At 30.1% G+C, this 22,469-nt stretch overlaps 1 protein-coding gene across 1 annotated transcript in view; it reads right to left on the minus strand.

Moving 5' to 3' along the window:
• LOC135129517 (uncharacterized protein) overlaps positions 1-22,469 on the minus strand; it is a 98,819-nt gene that overhangs the window by 27,745 nt on the left and 48,605 nt on the right. The window contains exon 5 of the mRNA XM_064056682.1: positions 21,344-21,774. Within this exon, the coding sequence (XP_063912752.1) occupies positions 21,344-21,774 (431 nt within the window). The remainder of the gene's footprint in view (positions 1-21,343; positions 21,775-22,469) is intronic.

Genomic DNA, 22,469 nt, shown 5'->3' on the forward strand with positions numbered 1-22,469 from the left:
TAAAATCGTACATTTTTGCAACGAAATATGGATTTTGTAATTATGATTCAGAGCCTAATTGCAAAATCGATATCTCCTTATACAAATTTACCATTAAAACAAAAAGACAAAATGCCAAAAAAATTATATGTATAGTAGGTATGCCGAGTTGAAATTAAATATAACGGTTCGGTTTGCATTTATTTTGCGTCACAACTTCAGCTCGAAAAACTTTTTGATTAAGTTTTATTTTTATCTTTTCTTAGTTCTCTAAATTGAAAAGTCTGGTTCTGACAATGTCGTGTTTCGTCGTAAAATGCGATACAGTAGAAACTGGCCAAAATTTTCGTTCAATAATATCTCAAGTGTCTGCCGAACTCCTCATCTCGCCGCCATTCTCAATTTCCGATTTTATCTCAAACTGATTTAGCCACCACCAGCTACCGACAGCAGTGCAAACACTACAATCCGATGATGTTGACACAATTCCCTATTGTGCACCGAACTGATTGAATTTCGTGACTGTGCTAAAATGTCACAGCGTATGTAAAGTAGGTACGTCGACACGCGCTTCCATACCCCCTCTAAACTCTCCATTGCGTCACTGTAATAACATCAATTAGCATAATGACGAGGTTCACTTGAAGCGCGATAATATGAAAAAAGTCGGATTTTGTCAATAGAAGGGTCATTAGTCTTTTAACCCGCAAATAATAATATTTGGAAGAAGAGGTCGTAAATTTGGTTTTTATTGATGTGGTTATAGATTGGTACAAGGCCGCTGTAAACCGATAGATAAAGAACTATTAAGAGTGCACTAAAGAAGCAACAAGTGCGTTAACCCCGACTAATCTGTGCTCTGTGATGAAATTATGATTTATTAGTTGGAATGTGGTAAGTGATGTAGCCTTCTTGTGTTTTTCCCGGTTAGTTTTAGACACAATATATTATATCTTTGCGGTGGCAAGATTGTTTCGTTGCTTAGGCAAAGGCAAGCCAGACAATGGGGTTATTCTAGTGTTCATATCTGGAATACCGAAATAGAAGCACAAAATGAGGAGCAATTGTTGGAATAGTTCAGTGCATCTATACAGAGTGTTTCTGCTGTTTGTGTTGTGGCTTGTAGGTACATGGGAGCACTGTGTATACAAAGTTAACGTCTAGCCACACACATGAGACGGTCTAAATATAAGACGGCTCGGTGCGAATTATTCCACATGTTTTCTTTACTACCGTAGCAATAATTTTCGTGACGTGAGATGTATTTCCACTGCGCAGAAATGGAGGAAACTGGAGAAAACTGCTTTGGTTTATTTCTGGGACCGGTGCGGTGAAATGTTGACGAAATCGTCCGCAAGCCTTTAAAAATGTCGGCAAAATCTGATCTTGGTTGAAATGTTTATGAATTAGCTAAATTGATTTAGTGCTTGAAGAATATCCATTTTGATAGTAGGTCAGGTCAGGTTTTCTAACACCTTAATTATGGATATTTTAAATAGGATTTATCGTCAAAATTTTGAGATGACGTCATCAACTTTTTGGGACGAGGTGAACGGATAAATTTGATTAGCAATTTATTGCAGTTATGATGGTCTTAAAACGTTTGCAAGATTTCAGGGCATTTGGTTGTGTAGTTTCAAAGTTATATTGCTAAATGTTGTTTACAATTTTGATTTTTTTTCCAAAAATCTTGATCTCGAATGTGTTGTTTTTCCAATTTTTGAGTTTTCAATTTCTGCTTTCTTCAATTTTTTTTTAGTTATCAATTTTAAAATTTTCAACCTTCTAGTTTTTTGTTTCTTCAATTTTTCGATTTGCAAAATTTTTTGGTTTTTCAACCTTGGGATTTTTGATTTATTTACTTTTCGTTTCTTCAATTTTGCGAGTTTTCTAGTTTACATTTTCCATTTCTCGTATTTTAATTTTTTGATTTTTATTTTCAATTTCCTCAAAATTCAGATTTTTCAATGTATTGATCCCTCAGTTTGTTTTCTTCAATTTTTTGGATTCGCAATATTTCAAATTTTACCTATTGAATTTTTTTATTTTTCAATTTTCGATCTTTATTAATTTTAAATTCTTCATTTACGATTTTTCAGTTTTTTGTTTTGCAATTTTTTCTAGTTTTCAATTTCAAATTTTTGGTTCTTTAATTTTTTTTTAAATTTTCCTCTCTTCAATTTTCAGATTCTTCAATTTTCGACCTTTCAATTTCTTGATTTGTTGTATTTTTGAATTTGAAATTAATTTCAACTTTTCAATTTTTCAACTTTTTTTTTTGACTTTTTAATTTTTCGTTTTTTTTGTTTTTCGATTTTTCAATCTTCTATTTTTTTTGTTTCTCCAATTTTTCAAATTGCAATTTTTCTAGGTTACAATTTTTTAGATTTTTCAATTTTTCGTCTTTTCGATTTCCTAATTTTTCAACTTTTCGATTTTTGGTATTTCCATAAATTTTTTCAATTTTCGACCTTTCGACTTTCGCTTTTTCAAGATTTCGTTTTTTGGATTTCTTGATTTTTCGACTTGTTGGATTTTTCCATCGATTCGTCAAATTTTGGATTTTCTGACTTTTTGATTTTTGAATTTTTCGATTTGTTGGTTTTTTAACTTTTGAACTTTAAAATTTTTCCTTTAATTGTTTCGATTTTCCAGTTTCTAATTTTTCAATTTTACAATTTTTCAATTATTCCATTTTTTCAATTCTACAATCCGTTTTTAGATTTCTCAATATTTCGTCTTTTTGATTTTTCAATTTCTGCTTTCTTCAATTTTTTATTAGAATTTTTTTCTGTTATCAATTTCAAATTTTTCGATTTTTCAATGTTCCAAAGTTTTTTGTTTCTTCAATTTTTCGAATTTTCTAGTTTAAATTTTCGACTTCCCCTATTTTCCAATTTTTTGATTTTTAATTTTCAATTTCCTCAAAATTCAGATTTTTCAATTTATTGATCCCCCAGTTTATGCTTCCTTCGATTTTTTGGATTCGCAATATTTCTAATTTTTAGTTCAAATTTTGTTTTTTTTTAACTTTTGAATTTTTTTATTTTTCAATTTTCCATCTTTATTGTTTTTAAATTCTTCAAATCTACGATTTTTCAGTTTTTTGTCTTGCAATTTTTTGATTTGTTGCATTTTTGAATTGACAATTAATTTCAACTTTTCGATTTTTCAGCTTTTATTTTTTTGGATTTATTAATTTTTTGTTTCTCCAGTTTTTCAAATTGCAATTTTTCTAATTTCTATTATTGGATTTTTCTATTGATTTGTTCAATTTTCGACCTTTTGACTTCCGCTTTTTCGATTTTTCAAGATTTCGTTTTTTTCGATTTCTTAATTTTTGGATTTCTGGCTCGATTTGTTGATTTTTTAACTTTTGAAATTTTAAATTTTCGGATTTTCCAGTTTCTCATTTTTAATTTTACAATTTTTCTTTTTTATTTTTGGATTTTTGGAGGGATTTTTCGATATTTAGACTTTTCTGTTTTTCGAATGTTGGATTTTTGGATTTTTAGATTTTTCGAATGACCGTTTTTTTATTGCTCGTTTTTTTGGTTTCTCAATTTTTGAATTTTTCGATTTTTGGATTTTTCGATTAATCGATGGATTCTTTAAATTTTTGATTCCTCGATTTTTGAATTTTACGCGAATTCTCAATTTTCCGAATTTTCGATTTTTTAATTTTGGGATTTTCGGATTTTTCGAGTAATTTTTCGACTTGGATTATTCGATTTCTCAGTTTTTTCAAATTTCTGACTTCGACTCTTCAAATTTTCAATTTTTCGACTTTTGATTTTTCGTTTTTTCCATTTCGCGATTTTAATTTTTCTATATTTAGAATTTTCAATTTTTGCATTTTTCTTTCTACTTTTCGAATTCTCGATTTTGCGACTTCTTGGATTTTTCGATCGATTCGTCAAATTTTGGATTTTCTGACTTTTATTTTTTAATTTTTCGATTTCTGGCTAGATTTGTGGATTTTTTAACTTTTGAACTTTTAAATTTTTCGTTTAAATTTTCCGTTTTTCCAGTTTCTCATTTTCTAATTTTACAATTTTTCACATCTTTAGGCTCTAAAATTCGTTTTTAGCTTTCTCAATATTTCGTCTTTTTTTTTTGGATTTTTGGAGGGGTTTTTCGATTATTGGACTTTCCTGTTTTTTGAATGTGCGATTTTTGAATTTTTGGATTTCGTATTTTCGATTTCTTGATTTTTCGTCATTCCGATTTTTGATTTTTGGATTTTTCAATTTGGATTTTCCGATTTTGGGCTTTCCGATTTTTTAAATGTTCGTTTTTTGAATTTTCCGACTTCGAATTCTCAGTTTCCCGAATTTTCGATTTTTTAATTTTTGGATTTTTGGATTTTTTCCGTAATTCTTCGACTTGGATTTTTTCATTTCTCATTTTTTTTTTAATCTGACATCGAATTCTGGATTTTTCGATTATTCAATCAAATTTTCTATTTTTCGATTTTTCATTTTTCGTTTTTTCCATTCCTCGACTTTTCGTTTTTTGATTTTTCGATTTTTCGTGTTCTCGATTTTTCAATTTTTCCGTTTTTCATTATGTTCGGTATTCCGATTTTTCGATCGACTCTTCAAATTTTGGATTTTTGAAACTTTTCATTGAAAGATTTCGATTTTTCATTCTCTTGGTTTTTAATTTTGATTTTTCAAGTTTTGAATTTTTCGCTTTTTACATTCCTCGCTTCGCTCTTTTCGTTTTATTTTTGTTTTTTGTTTCGATTTGCAATTTTTCAAATTTTCAGTTTTAAATTTTAGACTTTAATTTTTCGTTTCTTCAGTTTTTTTTTTGTTATTCAATTTCTCTAAATTTCAAGTTAAAAATTTCCAGTTTTTCAACTGTTGAATTTTTTGATTATTAAATTTTTCGATTTTTCAATTTTTGATCTTCCAGCTTTTCATTTCTTCAATTTTTCGATTTATTTTTAGTTTCTCGATTTTCAGCTTTTTGCTTCGATTTGAAAATTTTCTAGTTTTTAATTTAATATATAGTATATTTTTATTTTATTTGAATTTTGAGGCTTTTGTTTTTTCAATTTTTAAATTTTCCAATTTTCCGATTTTTCAATTTTTATTTTTTCGATTTTTTGAGTTTTCCACCTTTCGACTTTCACTTTTTCGATTTTTCAAGATTTCGTTTTCTCTATTTTTTTTTTGAATTTCTGACCTTTTGGTTTTTGAATTTTTCAATTTTTGGCTCGATTTGTTGATGTTTTAACTTTTGAACTGTTAAATATTTCGTTTAAATTTCCCGATTTTCCAGTTTCTCCAATTTTTAAATTTTCAAAATTTTCGATTTTCAGTTTTTTGCGTCTATTTGAAAATTTTCTAGTTTTTAATTTAATATATAGTATATTTTTATTTTATTTGAATCTTGAGGCTTTTGTTTTTTCAATTTTTAAATTTTTCAATTTTACGATTTTTCAATTTTTGTTTTCGATTTTTTGAGTTTTCCACCTTTCGACTTTCGCTTTTTCGATTTTTCAAGATTTCGTTTTTTCGATTTTTTTTTGATTTTCTGACTTTTTGGTTTTTGAATTTTTCAATTTTTGGCTCGATTTATTGATGTTTTAACTTTTGAACTGTTAAATGTTTCGTTTAAATTTCCCAAATTTTCCAGTTTCTCCAATTTTTAAATTTTTAAAATTTTCGATTTTCAATTTATTGCTTCTATTTGAAAATTTTCAAGTTTTCAATTTAGTTATATATATGTTAGTTATAGTTTTAGATTACACAAGTTGTCTATTTTTCAATTTTTGGTTCTTCAATTTGTTGTACAAATTTTCGACTAATTTTGAAAATTGAAAAATCTAAAAGTTGAAGTGAAACATCAAAAATTGAGAAATCAAAAAATCGGATGATCAAGAAATGGAAAAACTGTAAGATTGTAAAACTGAAAAATCGAGAAATTGTAAAATCGGGAAATTGAAAAATCAAAAAACTCGTTGGAAAATTGAAGAAACAAAAAATTTAAAAACCTAGTAATTAAAAATATACATTATTATATATTTTACGGCTTTGTCCAACATTTGACGACCGTCAAACTTCGACCCGAAGTAAGAAATAAAAATAACTAATTATTCAGTTTCCTATTTTATCAATAACACGAGATTACAACCACAGAAGTGACGTTGGCAGGATGTCCTATTAAAATTTGCACAAACGACGCAATATTTTATTTTTAAATATATATTTTCATAAAAATATGAGCTTCATTTTCCGCTAATTATCCCGCTCTTAACCCGCACGAATTTATCCAAATCGTCGCCACACTCCATCTCGAAAATTCAAATTTCCCCGCCTCTTCAAATTCCAATTTAAATGCAAAACCTTTCTTCTCCCATTTAAACCGGAAGTGCATTTGACCGAATTCGCCCATTCCCCCCGTTTCCGCTCTCCTCCACACCGGAAACGCTAATGCGGATGTCCAAGCATATTGGGACCGTTCCAACTTTCATTGTTACACACGAGGTGTACAAACTTTATTGCATAATCGATACAATTTAAAGGTTTAATATTTTAAAAGGCCTCAAAGTGATTGCCGTCACTCTTAATTTCCACCTCCGAAAAGTACTTCAGATAATAGTCGACCACGTTTCGGAAAAGCGCCGTTAAAATTCTATCATGCAACTCGAAACCGTTACCTTTTGATTTATTCACAAATCAGTTTCACGTGCAGTCAGGTAAGGAGGCCACGCACCTTTCAAAGTCGAATAAAAATTGTTTTGATGAGACAGCCTGTACATTCCAAGATGGGTGCATCAATTCGGGTAATTGGAGCAATTACGGGTGACTAACACAGGATATGGTGTAGTCTGGTGTCTATAACACGGTATGTTTACGCTTTCGTATCGTTTTCAATAAAGTCGGTGGGGTATTTTTAAAAAGACGTTAAAACGATTTAATTTACTCAAGCAGCTGGCGGGGGATCGTTGATCTCTGGTTGAAATCAATGAAAAACGCGCCCTTTAATTAAAATTAAGTGCATGCAAAGTTAATCGTGAAGTTTTTCCCACAGCGTAGCGACTACTGTTTTTGTTTAGTTATTCACCGCCTTTCCACAGTTGTGTCTTGTCACTACAACGCTGCGGCATGAATTATGGATTAGTTTTCCTGCGTGTATCATTATTTTTTCATGCGTCCTTTTACGCTTTTCCGTTGACACCGTTCTGACTTCCCACATCTCGGGAGAGTTTTCCTACATTTTACTACTCCCACAGCGCTATATTGACAGGCTGGAGACTTTTTCTCCCCAGGCGAACACGAAAAGTGATCGTCCTAATTCAGGCGGCCTTTGTAGTCATTCAGCGTTATAATTTTGACACTGTGAATTAATTTCGGGAGCTCCGCAAGGACGTCGCCTCGGGCCTGACCCTTTCACCGCTTACGTGAACGACGTCGTGCGGACGAAATTTATTTTTCTAAATCGGAATTCGCCGGTGTCGTCTTTAATTAAACATCTCGCGTTACCGCCAGGTGGGTAAGGCGATAATTCGCATTTTTCTACCATTGCGTCACTTTATGATTGCACTTACTCATTGTTTTATTTCTGTTTAATTCCTAATAATACATATTACACTACACTAACCCTCGTTATATTTTTACGAGGAAACCCAAGTACTGTTCGGTCTATATTACAAACACATGGGTGTGCGTCTTTGTCGTTTCGAAACGATGCGATATTGCAGATGTTCGCATGAACAACACATAAAACAGGATCCCATTGAAGACGGGAGCATCTGGGCGGGTTTTCCGGTGGTTTTTGTAACTAGATCCCAGGTCCGAATACATATGTTGTATTTGCGCGATGATGCCATTTTTCGGGTAATAAGGGCGTTTCCGCTTTTTATAAACGTCCGCATTCGGTTGAGTTTTGTTTGTTTGTTAATAACAATGTAAAAACGCAGCTATTCACCGTCCGCGGAACTCGATTTTTAAAATTAAGTATAATACCAACATTTGCGGTGTTTATTTTTAGTAAAGCAAACTCAGTTTCAAACTCAGTTTTTTTTTTTTGACTATATTTCGGAAATCCTACCGACTGCGCCGTTTTCGATGAAATCGTGCGGTCTACAATGGAAATTAATTTGTGAATGCGCTAGCTCGATTTTGATCGAACTTGTTAATGCACCCTTTGATGCAGCGAGATCAGGTTCCAGTTAATTAACACTGCAGTAATTAACTGGCGATCTAGGAAACAAAGGGGATAATTACTGCGGATAGTACACCTATTTTTTCCTTCCGCGTTCATGCTTTTGTGTGGTGAATGCAATTTATATTTTATGAAATTGGGCGCTCTTGTATTTGTGGTTTATGAAGCCGCCTATAGGCTTTCGTAATTTTTTTTTTACATTTTCCTACCTTTGTAAATTAGGTTTTTTTTTTGCATTTAGGTTTTTGTCAGTTGTTTGAAGTGTTATGGCAAAAATTACGGCAGATTCGTTTTTTTTTTGAAAATTTGACCTTTTTTCTCATATTTTGACTTTAAAATCGTAACCTACAAAAAACGCTCCATTGAGCTTTTGTACATTTGGATTTTAAGTTTTATTTTCCTTTGGAATTTTGAAGTTTTTCGATTTTTCACTTTCTTGATTTTTCAGTTTTTTAAATGTGTTAAATTTTTCGACTTTGAGTTTTTTTATTTTCGAACTTTCATTTCTTTCATTTATTTGCAAACTGGCATTTTTTCGATTTTCAAATTTTCAATTTTTCAGTTTCTACATCGCTTCTTCAATTTTTCGATTTTTCAATTTTTGGTGTCCTTTCATTTTCCGATAAATCTTTCTGTTTTAGATTTTTTAAATTCCATAATTTGGCAATTTTTCGATTTTTTGGTTGTTTCGATGTTTAATGTTTCGATTTTTCAGTATTAAGAGATTGTTTTTTCAATTTTACAATTTTTTTATTTTTCAATTTTTCGATTTGCATTCTAAAATTTTTTGATTTTTTTTATTTTAGATTTTTAAGTTTTTTAAGTTTGATTGAATTTTTCGATTTCTGAGTTTCTCTATTTTCGATCTTTCATTTCTTTAATTGGTTTTCGATTATAAATTTTTCGATTAAAATTTACGAATTGGCGTTTTTTCGATTTTTCGATTTGCAATTTTTCAATTGTGCAATTTTTGAGTTTTTGGTTTCTTTGATTTTCGATTTTTCAGTTTTCATATAGTTTTGTTTTTTTTTTTAATTTATCGATTTCTGAGTGTTTTCTCTGCTTTGAATTGTTCGATTTTTCAATTTTTTGAAATTTTCATTTTTCTTTTTTTTTCAGTTTTTTTCAAATTTTGGTTTCTTCATTCAAGTTTTCAAGTTAACTCTTTCAATTGTTCGATTCTTTTAATTTCACAATTTTGCAACTTTTCGATTTTCCAGTTTTTCAGTTTTTCAGTTTCTAGATCGCTTCTTCAATTTTTCGATTTCCCAATTTGATTTTTCCATTTTTTAAATTTGTTAATTTTTCGACTTTTGAGTTTTTCTATTTGCGAACTTTCATTTCTTCAATCAAGTTTTCGATTTTAAATTTTTCTATTAAAATTTGCAAATTGGCATTTTTTCGATTTTTCAGATTTTCAGTTTTTCGATCGCTGCTTCAATTTTTCAATTTTTGGTTCCTTTAATTTTCCGATTTTACTCTTTTTTAATCTAGTTGTTTTCAACTTCAAATGTTTCAATTTTAAATTTTTTAAATTCTATAATTTGGCAGTTTTTCGATTTCTTGGTTGTTTCGATCTTTAATGTTTCGATTTTTCAGTATTAAGAGATTTGTTTTTTCAATTTACAATTTTTTAATTTTTCAATTTTTCGATTTGCATTCTAAAATTTTTAGATTTTTTTTATTTTAGATTTTTAATTTTTTTAAATTTGCTTTTCGATTTTTGAGTTTCTCTATTTTCGATCTTCCATTTCTTCAATTAGTTTTCGAATATAAATTTTTCGATTAAAATTTACGAATTGGCGTTTTTTCGATTTGCAATTTTTGGATTTTTGATTTTCAATTTTTCAATTTTTGGTTTCTTTAATTTTCCGAATTTTCAGTTTTTAGAGGTTTTTTTTTTAATTTATCGATTTTGAGTTTCTCTATTTTTCGAAGTTTCGTTTCTTCAATCAAGTTTTCAAGTTAAATCTTTCAACTGTTCGATTTTTTTAATTTCACAATTTGGCAACTTTTCGATTTTCCAGTTTTTCAATTTCTCAGTCTCTAGATCGCTTCTTCAATTTTGCAATTTTTCGATTTCCCAATTTGAAATTTTTGTTTTTTTGATTTAAAATTTTTGGTTCATTTTTTAGTTTCTAATTATTTTTATTTTTCGTTTTTAATTGTTCGATTTTTGAGTTTCTCGATTTTTCAATTTTTGTTCCTTCAATCAAGTTTTCAATGTTAAATTTCGATTTTTTAGTTTTTCAGTTTCTAGATCTTAATCTCTCGTTTTTCCAATTTTTCGATTTGTAATGTTTCGAATTTTCAATTTGAAATATTTAGACTTTTTGATTTTAAATTTTCCGATTTTACAAAATTTTGAATTTGCAGTTTTTAGATATTTTCTGTTTTTTAAATTTATCGATTTATGAGTGTTTCTCTTGTTTGAATTGTTCGATTTTTCCGTTTTTTGAAATTCTCTTTGGTTTTTTTTCAGTTTTTCGATTTTTGAGTTTTTCTATTTTTCGAATTTTCGTTTCTTCAATTTTTTTTTAATTTCACAATTTGCAATTTTTCGATTTCCCAATTTGTAATTTTTGTTTTTTTGATTTTACAGTTTCTTGATTTTTCAATTTTTGTTCCTTCAATCTAGTTTTCAATTTTAAAATTATCAGTTATCATTTTTTTTATTTTATCATTTTGCAGTTTTTATTTTTCAATTTTTCAAATTTTGAGTTTCTCTATTTTTCAATCTTTCGTTTCTTCAATCAAGTTTTCAATGTTAGATTTTCGATTTTTCAGTTTTTAGATCTTTTAATTTCTCGTTTTTCCAATTTTTCAAATTTTTAGATTTTTTGGATTTTAAATTTTTAAGTTTTACCATTTTTGTTTCTTTAATTTTTCGATTTTACAAAATTTTGAATTTTCAGTTCTTGGATATTTTGGTTTTTTGCAATTTATCGATTTCTGAGTTTTTTCTATTTTGAATTCTTCGATTTTTCAATTTTTCGTTCCTTCAAGTTGGTTTTCAATTTAAAATTTTTTAGTTTTTATTAGATTTTTGATTTTCAATTTTTAAATTTTTGGTTGCTTTAATTTTTTGATTTTTCAATTTTTAAATATTTTCGTTTTTTACATTTTTCGATTCGAGTTTTTTCTCTATTTCGAATTCTCCGATTTTTCAGTTTCTAGTTATTTTAGTGTTTTCGTTTTTATGTTCGATTTTTGAGTTTTTGGATTTTTCATTTTTTTTTTCTTTCAATAATCTAGTTTCAATTTTAAATTGTTTGGTTTTTCAATTTTTCGATTTGCGATTTCAAAATTGTAGATTTTTTGATTTTTAATTTTTCAATTATTGCATATTTTCATCTCTCGTTTTTTCTTTTTCGATTTTTCAGTTTGAAATTTTTTGATTTTTTGATTTTTAAATTTTTCCTGTTTTTGTCTCTAATTTTTCAATTTTAAGTACAAAATTTTGAATTTTCAGTTCTTAGATATTTTCGTTTTTTTTAATTCATCGATTTCTGATATTTTTCTGTTTTGATTTCTTCAATTTTTCAATTTGAGATTTGAGAATTTTAGATTTTATTTTTAATTTTTCAATTGTTCTATTTCTTTAATTTCATAATTTGGCAATATTGCGATTTTCCAATTTGAAATTTTTGTTTTTTTGATTTTGAATTTCAAGTTTTTTCAATTTTTAAATATTTTTTTTATTTTTCGATTCGAGTTTTTTCTCTATTTTAAATCGTTCGATTTTTCAGTTTCTAGTTATTTTAGTTTTTTTGTTTTTAATTGTTCGATCTTTGACTCGACTCTTGATTTTTCAATTTTTGTTCTTTCAATCTAGTTTCAATTTTAAAATTTCTAGTTTTCAATGTCTCCATTTTTGGTTTGCTAAATTTTTCGATTTTTCAATTTGTGGATATTTTCATGTCGTTTTTTTTTTCAATTTTCCGATTTTTAAGTTTCTCCATTTTCCAATTTTTCGTTTCTTCAATCAAGTTTTCAATGTAAAATTTTCAATTTTTAAACTTTTTGATTTTAAATTTTTAAAATTTTTCCAATTTTTGTTTCTTTAATTTATCGATTTCTGAGTTTTTTCTCTGTTTTGAGTTCCCTAATTTTCCAATTTTTCGTTTTTTCAATTTAGTTTTTAATTTAAAATTTTTTAGTTTTTCAATTTTTCAATTTTTGGTTTCTTAAATTTTCCGATTTGCAATTTTTCGATTTTAGACAATTTCATCCTTCGATTTTTTTTTTCAATTTTTGGCTTTTTCAGTTTGTCTATATTTCTTCAATCAAGTTTTCAGTTTTCTGGCTTTGCAATTTTCGAATTTTTTGGTTGTTCAGTTTTTCGTTTTTTTTAAATTTTCCGATTTTTGAATTTCCCTGTTTTTATTTTTCGTGTTTTCGTTTTTTTCAATCAAGCCTTCAATGTTCAGTTTTTCGATTTAAAATTTTTAGATGGTTACCATAACTCGGTAATCAAAATTTATTATATATTGTATTTATAATTTTTCGAAAAAGCTATTTTATTGTACTTCAAGTCGAGGAAAGTTCCTCGAACCGACTTTTGATCAATTTCTACAAAACCTTTGTGTGAGAAGTTTTGCAACAGTCGTAAAACCTTGATAAAAAAAATTGACGAAATGGCTTCAATGTGAACATCGTAAGTGTTATAGGAAAGGGTCTAGCAAGTCTGCCACGTCAGGAAAAGACGTGAAAATTCAAGTCGATTAGGACACAACAACGTTATTTCGCCGATATTCCTCCATCGACGCGTTTCAGCAGCTACGCTGCCATTTTCTCGTCCGAAAAATGTTAGTACAAAATCTGTCGCTTAAGACTTTGGTGATTTTCTTGGGAAGCAACAGCGTTTAAAACAATATCGACTCACCCATGCAAATCCTCCGCAACGGTCAAGGTCGAGCATAAAAATAGCCGGTGATAACACTGCACGAACACATTTCCTTTTTCCAATAGCACTTACACTTAAAACCGCATAAAAAGCATCGTAAAGAAAATAAGATGAAGACAGGGGAAATAGGATTAAGCGGTAATACTTCCACATCAAAGTGGCATATTTCCTTCGCACTTGAGCGGATGAAGTTTTCTTTCTTTGGAATTTCTTTTACGGCGTCGTTATCGTTTTAATACGGTTTTTTCGACGAGATAATGTGGAGCAGGACTAAATAATATCGCGAAAGGTTTCGTTTTTCAATAACAGGGTAATGAATATTCAGGATTGCCGGAAAAGTCGGAATATCGCGCATATCCTGCCAGGAAACAGGATGGATTCTCTCTGGTGCATATCTAAACTTCAATAACCCCTCTTATCGATTCCAATTTCTGATGGTATCAAAGGAATTCTGCCGGCTGGCAGAAAGAAGGAAAATCAATAGATGAGCGTAATTTTCACGTGATAAGTTCGAAATATGGTTGTGGAAACGGCGAGATTTTCCATTTTCTTGTAGCCGCATCCGCAGTTTCACGATAATAATTTTATCTGGAGACTGTGATAAATAACGGATAATTATTACATTAAAAAGTCGACGCGGATTCATAAACCACAAGTACTAAATACGATACTTTTCCATTAGGAGCGATTTTCTCAACAGTCCCGATTATTATTCCACGAACCCTTGAAATAAGATGCACTTGAGGATAAAAGCTCGTTCAAGTAAGAGGCTTATGGAAATAAAACGTCGCAAATATTTATTACTCGAGACGGACTACATGTCTCCATAATGGTCATAAGCACATTTTCAAACCACTTTTTTGGTGAAAAATTTCAGACTCTAGTAAGTTTTCGCTAGCGTGAAACAGCGTTTATTCCAGGCACAGCGTTATGTTAAAATACGCAGACGTCTCCAGGCAGAAAATAATAAACACACGTTATAAAACTTTTCATTTAAATTTTATAGCGCAATATGAATTTTATAACCAAGAAAATCAATAAATGCTAATACCTTGAAAACATCGATTCCGGCTTATCTAGACGAAGCTATAACATTAATCATTACTGGAAGTTGCAAATTGTTAGTGGAGTCATCGATTTTCTTTAAAAAAAGACAATAAAGTCGACTTTTCTCAGCGTTGTCTTTTTAAATCTCGTAATATTTCAGCAACGATCTCCGCTATAAATCTCTCGGAGTCGAAAATTTATGCAAATCTCGTGTCGAGTCTAGTGCATTCGTGATGTTATTCGCCTAGAAGAGAACTATGTTCTCAATTTTTTTAAGCTGTGATGAACAAACACAATTCTGGTGAGGCGTTTTTTGGGTTTGTGGTTTTGGTTGGGTTATTTTTCGTGTCAGATTAAACAGCGGTTGTGTCGTAAAAAAGACTGAAAGAAGAGAAGCCAATCATGGGAACTTCGACATTCACCGAGTCTAATAATCTAATAATATGGAAGGAAATGGTTTCGTTATACATTACATAGTTTGGCAGATTTAGTCGTAATACCGAGATTAGTTAAAATATTTTGTTACTTCGGATTGGATTAACTCGATTTTAGTTCAATTCAGGCGAATACGCGTCAGACGTAATTATAGTTTTCGAATGATTTCAAAATTTATAATTCCATTGAAAGATTGTGTCAAAATCCTCAAAAAATTACGTATTGATGGTTCCGGATCAAGATTTTCGAAAAATTCAGTTTGAAAATAATGTTTTTTTAAATAATTCAAAAATTATCATTTTTATTTTATCGATTTGGAAAAATTGTTGGAATTTTCGGAGAAATGAAGCCGAAAATAACTTTTACAAGTCGAAATCTATAAGATTGCTTTCGATATTTTCGAAAAATTCAGTCTGAAAATCAAATTTTTTAAATAATTGTCATTTTTGATTTAATCGATTCTGGAAAAATTGTTGAAACATTGAGGTGTTTGAAAAGTTAACTGAAAATCGTCAAAAAATTGTGGGAAATTCACTTCGAAGAACTGATTCTAAAAATATGACGTGTTGATGATCCCGAACCAAGATTTTCGAATAATTCGATAAAATTCAGTTTGAAAATGTTTTTTGTTTAATATTTCGAAAGTTATCATTTTTCATGTTGTCGATTTAGAAAGATTAATGGAATTTTCGAAAATAACTTCTACAACTCGAAATCTACGAGAAAGATGCTTTCGGCAATTTTCAAACGGCGCTCGAAAAATTATCCAAAAATTATAACTTCACTGAAAAACTGAGATTTTTGAAAAGATGGTTCTAAATTCTCGGAAAATTTTGGAAAATATATTTCGATCAACTGGTTCGAAGAACATGACTTGTCGATGCTCTCGGACCAAGATTATCGAAAAATTTCGTAAAATTCAGTTTGACGACGATTTTTTTCAAATTTTTCGAAAATTGTTATTTTCAATTCTATCGGTTCTGGAAAATTATTGGAATTGTCGAGGAAATGAAACTAAAAATACTTCCAGAAGTTGAAATCTATCACAAAATTGCTTTCGGTAATTATTAATTGTTCCTTGAAAAATGGTAAAAGAATCATAATCTCACTGAAAAACTGAGATTTTTGAAAAGTTGCCAAAAATCTTCACAAACATTTTCAAAGAATTCAGTAAAATTCAGTTTGAAAATAATTGTTGGAATTTTCGAAGAAATGGAACCGAAAATAACTTCTACGACTCGAAATCTACCAGAAAATGTTTTTGGGTAATTTATGAAGGGTGCTGGAAAGTCAAAAATTCATATCGAAAATTTGCGATTTTTGAAAATTTGCCAAAAAATCTTCAAAAAATCTTTGAAATTGATTTGGACAAGCTGGTTTAAAAAAACGTTTGACGATCTTGGATCAAGATTTTCAAAAAATTCGTTAAAATTCAATTTGGAAATATATTTTTTAATATATTATATCTGGAAAATTGCCATTTTTCCTTTTATCGAATTTTGAATAATTGATAGAATTTTCGAAATAATAAACTTGAAAATACCTTCTATAAGTCGATATGTACATCTGTAATTTTCGAAGGATGCTTGAACAACTTCCAAAAAATTCATAATTTCATTTTTGAAAAGTTGGTTCTAAAATTTCCAAAAATTCTGAAAAATATATTTCGCCGAGCTGGTTTGAAAAACATAATGTGTCGATGATTCTAAACCAAGATTATCGAAAAATTCGGTAAAATTCAGTTTGACAATCATTTTTTTGAAATTTCTCGAAAATTGTCATTTTTAATTTTATCGATTCTGGAAAATTGTCGAAATTGTCGAGGAAATGAAACTGAAAATAACTTCTAGAAGTCGAAATCTACCAGAAAATTGCTTTCGGTAATTTTCAAATGTTGCTTGAAAAATTGTCAAAAAATCATAATTGCACTGAAAAACTAAGATTTTTGAAAAAAGGAAATATGTAGTCATTTTTTATTTTATCGCTTTTGGAGAAATTATTGGAATTTGCGAAGAGTCGAAGGTGAAAACAACTTGTACAAGTATAAACTTGCGAGAAAAGGTTTTTCAGTATTTTTTCAATGAAACTAGAAAATCAAAATATTTATCTCGAAAATTGTCATTTCCCCTTATATCGATTCTAGAGAAGTTGTTGAAATTTTCGAAGAAATGGAACCGAAAATAACTTCTACGACTCGAAATCCACAAGAAAATGTTTTAGCTAATTTTTGAAGGGTTCTCGAAAGTCAAAAATCCATACCGAAAAATTGAGGTTTTTGAAAAATTGCCAAAAAATCTTCGAAGAAATCTTTGCATTTGGACAAAGCTGGGTTAAAAAACGCCTTGAAGGTCTTGGATCAACATTTTCAAAAAATTCGTTAAAATTTAATTTGGAAATATATTTTTTAATATACCCATATTTCGCAAATTGTCATTTTTTCTTTTATCTTTTTTTGAAAAATTGTTGGAATTTTCGAATCAAACTCAAAAATAACTTCTACAAGTCGAAATGTACTTGTGTAATTTTCGAAGGACGCTTGAACAACTTCCAAAAAATTCGTAATTTCATTGAAAACAGAGATTTTTGAAGTTGCCGAAAAATCCTCAAAGAATTTTGGACAATACTTTTCCACGAGTTGATTCCAAAAACATGTGTTGATGGTTCACAGCCAAGATTTTCGAAAAATTAGATCAAATTAAGTTTTAAATTCTGAAAATTAATTTTTTTAAACATGTCGAAATTGTCATTTTTTCGATTCTGGAAAAATTGTTGTAACTTTCGAACAAATGAAGTCGAAAATAACTTCTACAAGTCGAAACTAGAAGAAAATGTCTCTCGGTAATTTTTGAAGGGTGTTCGAAAAACCCAAAATTTTTCAAATTTTGAATTTTTAGATTTTTCAACTCTTGAAATTTTTTGTTTCTCGACTTTTAATTTTTCGTTTCTGCAGTTTTTATCTTTACAATTTTGAATCTAAAATGTTTCAACTTTTCGATTTTTCAAAATGTATTTTTTAATTTTCCGGTTTTCAATTTTCGGGTTTTTCAATCAGGTGCATTCCATTTTTCAATTTTTTAGTCTTTCTATTTTAATCGCGTAGCTTTTTGATTTGGAATTTTTCGGGTTTTCGATTTAAAATTTTTCATATCTTAGATTATTCAATTTTTCGATGTACAGTTTTTCGTCTTTTAGATTTTTCACTGTCTTGATTTTGAATTTTTTTGATTTTTTCGATTTTTCAATCTTATGGTTGTTTTCAATTTTTTGTTTCTACAATTTTTCGAGTTTGTAGTTTAAATTTTCCAATTTTCCGATTTGTTTTGTTATATTTTAAATTTTTTATTTCTTCAAATTTTAGACTTTTCCATTTATCGACCTCCCAGTTTCTGGTTTCTTCAACTTTGTGGATTTGGATTCAATTTTTGAGTTGTTCAATCATGCTTTTCGATTTTTGGGTTTCCCGATTTTTTTATTACAATTTTTCTACTGTTCGTTTCAATTTTTCGATTTTTAAACTTTTTGTTTCTTTTTCGATTCCCCAATTTCTTGATTCTCCCGATTTTCGAAATGTATTTCATTTTATGACTTTTTGGTCTTTTGATTTTTATTGCCTAATTTTTCGATCTTACGATTTTTTAATTTACAATTTTTCAAGTTTAAAATGAAAACTTTCCAAATTTTAGATTACATTCTATTGACTAGAGTTTTTCGTTTTTGGAAAACTACAAAAATTGTAAAATTGAACGAAAGGGAAAATTAAAAATTCAAAAAAATTGAAGAAACGAAAAATTTAAAAACCAAGTAATTAAAATCGAGAAAATGAAACAGAGAAAAGAGAAATCGAAAAATTGAAATATCGAAATATTGAAGAGGCGAAAATGGAAAATTCAAGACGTTTCATGTCTCGATTTTTCAAAATGATTTAATTTTTTTAATTTTCGTTTCTACAGTTTTCGAGTTTTCAATTTAAAATTTTTCAAATTTTTGGTTATACAAATTTTCGACTTTACAGTTTTTCGATTTTTCAGTGTCTTGAAGCCGAAAATAACTTCCACATGTCAGAATCCACAAGAAAATGTAATTTTGGGTCATTTTTGACGGGTGCTCAAAAAATAGTCAAAAGTTTGCATTGAAAAATCGAGTTTTGAAAAGTTGACAAAACATTTTCAGAAAAAATATATATTTTGACGAACTAGTCGAAAAACATAACCTATTAATGATACCGCACCAAGATTTTCGCAAAATTCGGTACAGTTCAGATTGAAACTGATTTTTTTTAAATTTCGAAAATCTTCATTGTCCATTTTATGGATTGATTTTGGAAACATTGCTGGAATTTTCAAAGAAATGAATCCGAAAATAACTTCTACAAGTTGAAATATACAAGAAAATATCTTTCGGTAATTTCTGAAATGTGCTCGAAAAATAGTCAAAAATTCAGATTTTTGAAAAGTTGCTTAAAAAAATCCTCACAAAATTCTGGAAAATACATTTAGACGAGTTGATTCCAAAAGCGTGCTGAAAGTCCGGAACCAAGATTTTCGAAAAATTCGATCAAATTATGTCTGATTTTTTTTTTAAACGCCATTTTACATTTTAGCGATTCTGGGAAATTGTCACTTTCGATGAAATTAAACCGAAAATAACTTCTACAAATCGACATCTGTAACAAAATGTCTTTCGATAATTTTCAAAGTTTTTTCGAAAAATCTATTCGAGTTTTGAAAAGACGCCTAAAAAACTTTAAATAATTCAGAAAAACACATTCCGACAAACTGATTCCAAATACTTGACGTGTTCACGGTCCCGGATCAAGATTTTCGGAAAAATCGGTAAAATTCGTTTTGGGAACGATTTTTTTTTTAAATATCCCGAAAACTGTTATTTTGGAAAAACTATTGGATTTTCAAAGAGATGAAGGCGAACAGAACTTCTACTACTCGAAGTTTACAAGAAAATGTCTTTCGATAATATTCGAAGGGTGGTCGAAAAATTATCCAAAAATTCTAATTTCATTGATAACAGATTTTTGAAGTCTAGAAATCCTAAAAAAAATCAGAAATACACATTTCGACGAGCTGATTTCAAAAACATAACATTTTGATAGTCCCGGGGCAAAATTTTCGCAAAATTCCGTAAAGTTCAGATTGAAAATGATTTTTTTTTAATTTCGAAAATCGTCATTTTCCATTTTATGGATTGATTTTGGAAGTATTGCTGGAATTTCCAAAGAAATGAATCCGAAAATAACTTCTACAAGTTGAAATATACAAGAAAATATCTTTCGGTAATTTCTGAAATGTGCTCGAAAAATAGTCAAAAATTCAGATTTTTGAAAAGTTGCTTAAAAAAATCCTCAAAAAATTCTGGAAAATACATTTAGACGAATTGATTCCAAAAGCGTGCTGAAAGTCCGGAACCAAGATTTTCGAAAAATTCGATCAAATTATGTCTGTTTTTTTTTTAAACGTCATTTTATATTTTAGCGATTCTGGGAAATTGTTACTTTCGATGAAATTAAACCGAAAATAACTTCTACAAATCGACATCTGTAACAAAATGTCTTTCGGTAATTTTCAAAGTTTTTTCGAAAAATCTATTCGAGTTTTGAAAACACGCCTAAAAAACTTCAAAAAATTCAGAAAAAGACATTCCAACAAACTGATTCCAAATACTTGACGTGTTCACGGTCCCAGATCAAGATTTTCGGAAAAATCGGTAAAATTCGTTTTGGAAATGATTTTTTTTTAATAACCCGAAAACTGTTATTTTGGAAAAACTATTGGATTTTCAAAGAGATGAAGGCGAACAGAACTTCTACTCGAAGTCTACAAGAAAATGTCTTTCGATAATATTCGAAAGGTGGTCGAAAAATTATCCAAAAATTCTAATTTCATTGATAACTGAGATTTTTGAAGTCTAGAAATCCTAAAAAAAAATCAGAAATACACATTTCGACGAGCTGATTTCTGGGAAATTGTTACTTTTGATGAAATTAAACCGAAAGTAACTTCTACAAATCGAAATCTGTAACAATATGTCTTTCGGTAATTTTCAAAGTTTTTTCGAAAAACGGTCAAAAAATTAATTCTATTTTCGCTTTAAAAACCTCAGAAAATTCAGAAGAACATATTTCGACACACTGATTCCAAATACTTGATGTGTTCATAGTCCCGGGCCAAGATTTTCGAAAAAATCGGTAAAATTCGTTTTGAAAATGATTTTTGTTTTTAATATTTCGAAAACTGTTATTTTTAATTAATGAATTTTGGAAAAATTGCTGCTCGAAGTCTATAAGACTTCAACTTTTAGGTTATGCAACTCAAAATTCGTTGACTTTCGTCGACTTTTTTCGTTTTTGTGCCAAATTTGTGTAATTATTTTTTAAACAATTTTGTTAAAAAAAATAGTTACCTTAAAAAAATACAACGTCAAATACTAGTAGTAAAACGCGGTCTGAATAATAAGCTCTTCAGAAATCGTTGAAACTGGGCTTAAAAGTGAAAACCCAAAATGTGTAAAAAAGTGAAAGCCATTTACGAAAGTGCCGCATCTCATTCAACCTAGCACCAAACGTACATCAAACTTACGATGATTCTGCATTATTCAGCAATAAGCAGCAGTTTCGACGTTTCTCCGCACCACACACGCACTAAACCTATACCAAACTCTTCATTTTGGGACACCTGTGCAGCGCGCCGTCACGCTTCCGCCACGCCAAACCGCCCCACGAGAGCAATGAGAATGAATGACGTAACCCCAAACACTACATATACATAAATAAAAAAAAAAAAATACCTCAACAACTTTGAGATTCTGCTTGTCCAGCAGGAACTCCATCGACTTGTGCGGCCTGGCCGTCTGCTCGGTCTGCCTGTCGTCGGCGAGGAGGTGGCCGAGTCTGGGCTCGGCCCCCAGGTTAAGGAGGCTGCGCGTCTTCACATTGTTCGCACCGCTGGTGATGACCGTCACTTGGGTGTCTAGGTCTGTCTCGATAAGCCCCATGGGCTCCATCGGCCGGGGGCACTCTCCCGAATCAATAGTCCGGCGGCGGCGGTGGTCCTGATCGTGGGTTCGGTGGTGCGCGCCCTTCACGCTTGCGCCGACGACGCGCGGCGGCGCCCTGGGCAGGGGCGGCTTGGCGGCGCTGGCCGGCGGCGACGGGTCCTTGAGCGGGATGTAGATGTAGTCCTCCTTGGTGGCGACGCGCTGGTTCTGGACGAGGTCGCCTGAAACGGGGCCGATAATTAATCGACGAATTTGCATTTTGATTGGGAGCTAATTGGGAGACGGAGAAGACGTGTCGGGCCGGCTTTTTTCAGGTGATGAAGGTGTTTCAATTTCCGCCGAGTTTGATTTTTTAATTGCGACTAATTGGTGGGACGCTGGGTGGGGTGGGCCGGCCGAAAGGAGGCTAATTAGCTGGCGATGAGACGCCGGTAATGATCGAAGATCGGTCAGGTTTCTTTTTGTGGGCGATAATTCGAGCGATGAAAATTATTTTAGAGTTTCGTGATCTGAAATATATTGAATTTTTTTATTTTTTATAGTCGCTGTTTCCGTGATAATTACGGGCAGACTCGAATCTTGCCTCTAAGCGTACGCGAAACTGATGCTGTTTAATATGTAGGCCGTCCGTAATGCGCCCATAACCGGGTGTGTTGAAACTCCAAAAAATGCAAGCACGATAATATAATTTTTTCGATATTTAGATATCGGAGCATCTTCAGAAAAACAAGCTCCACAGGAATTGGACGTCGTAGACAAACACAAAAAAATCTATTTTTAGATATTCCAGTTTCTTGTTGATTCAGTTTTCGGTTTTTGTTCTTTTTACTTAAAATATTTTGATTTTTCAACTTTCATTTTTTTATTTATTTTTTGTCTCAGTTTACAATTTTTCCAGTTCTAAAAACTTTCATTT

Source organism: Zophobas morio, unplaced genomic scaffold, assembly GCF_036711695.1.
Source record: "Zophobas morio isolate AGI-343-1 ecotype UQ-CSIRO unplaced genomic scaffold, CSIRO_AGI_Zmor_V1 ptg000016l, whole genome shotgun sequence".
NCBI lineage: Eukaryota > Metazoa > Arthropoda > Insecta > Coleoptera > Tenebrionidae > Zophobas > Zophobas morio.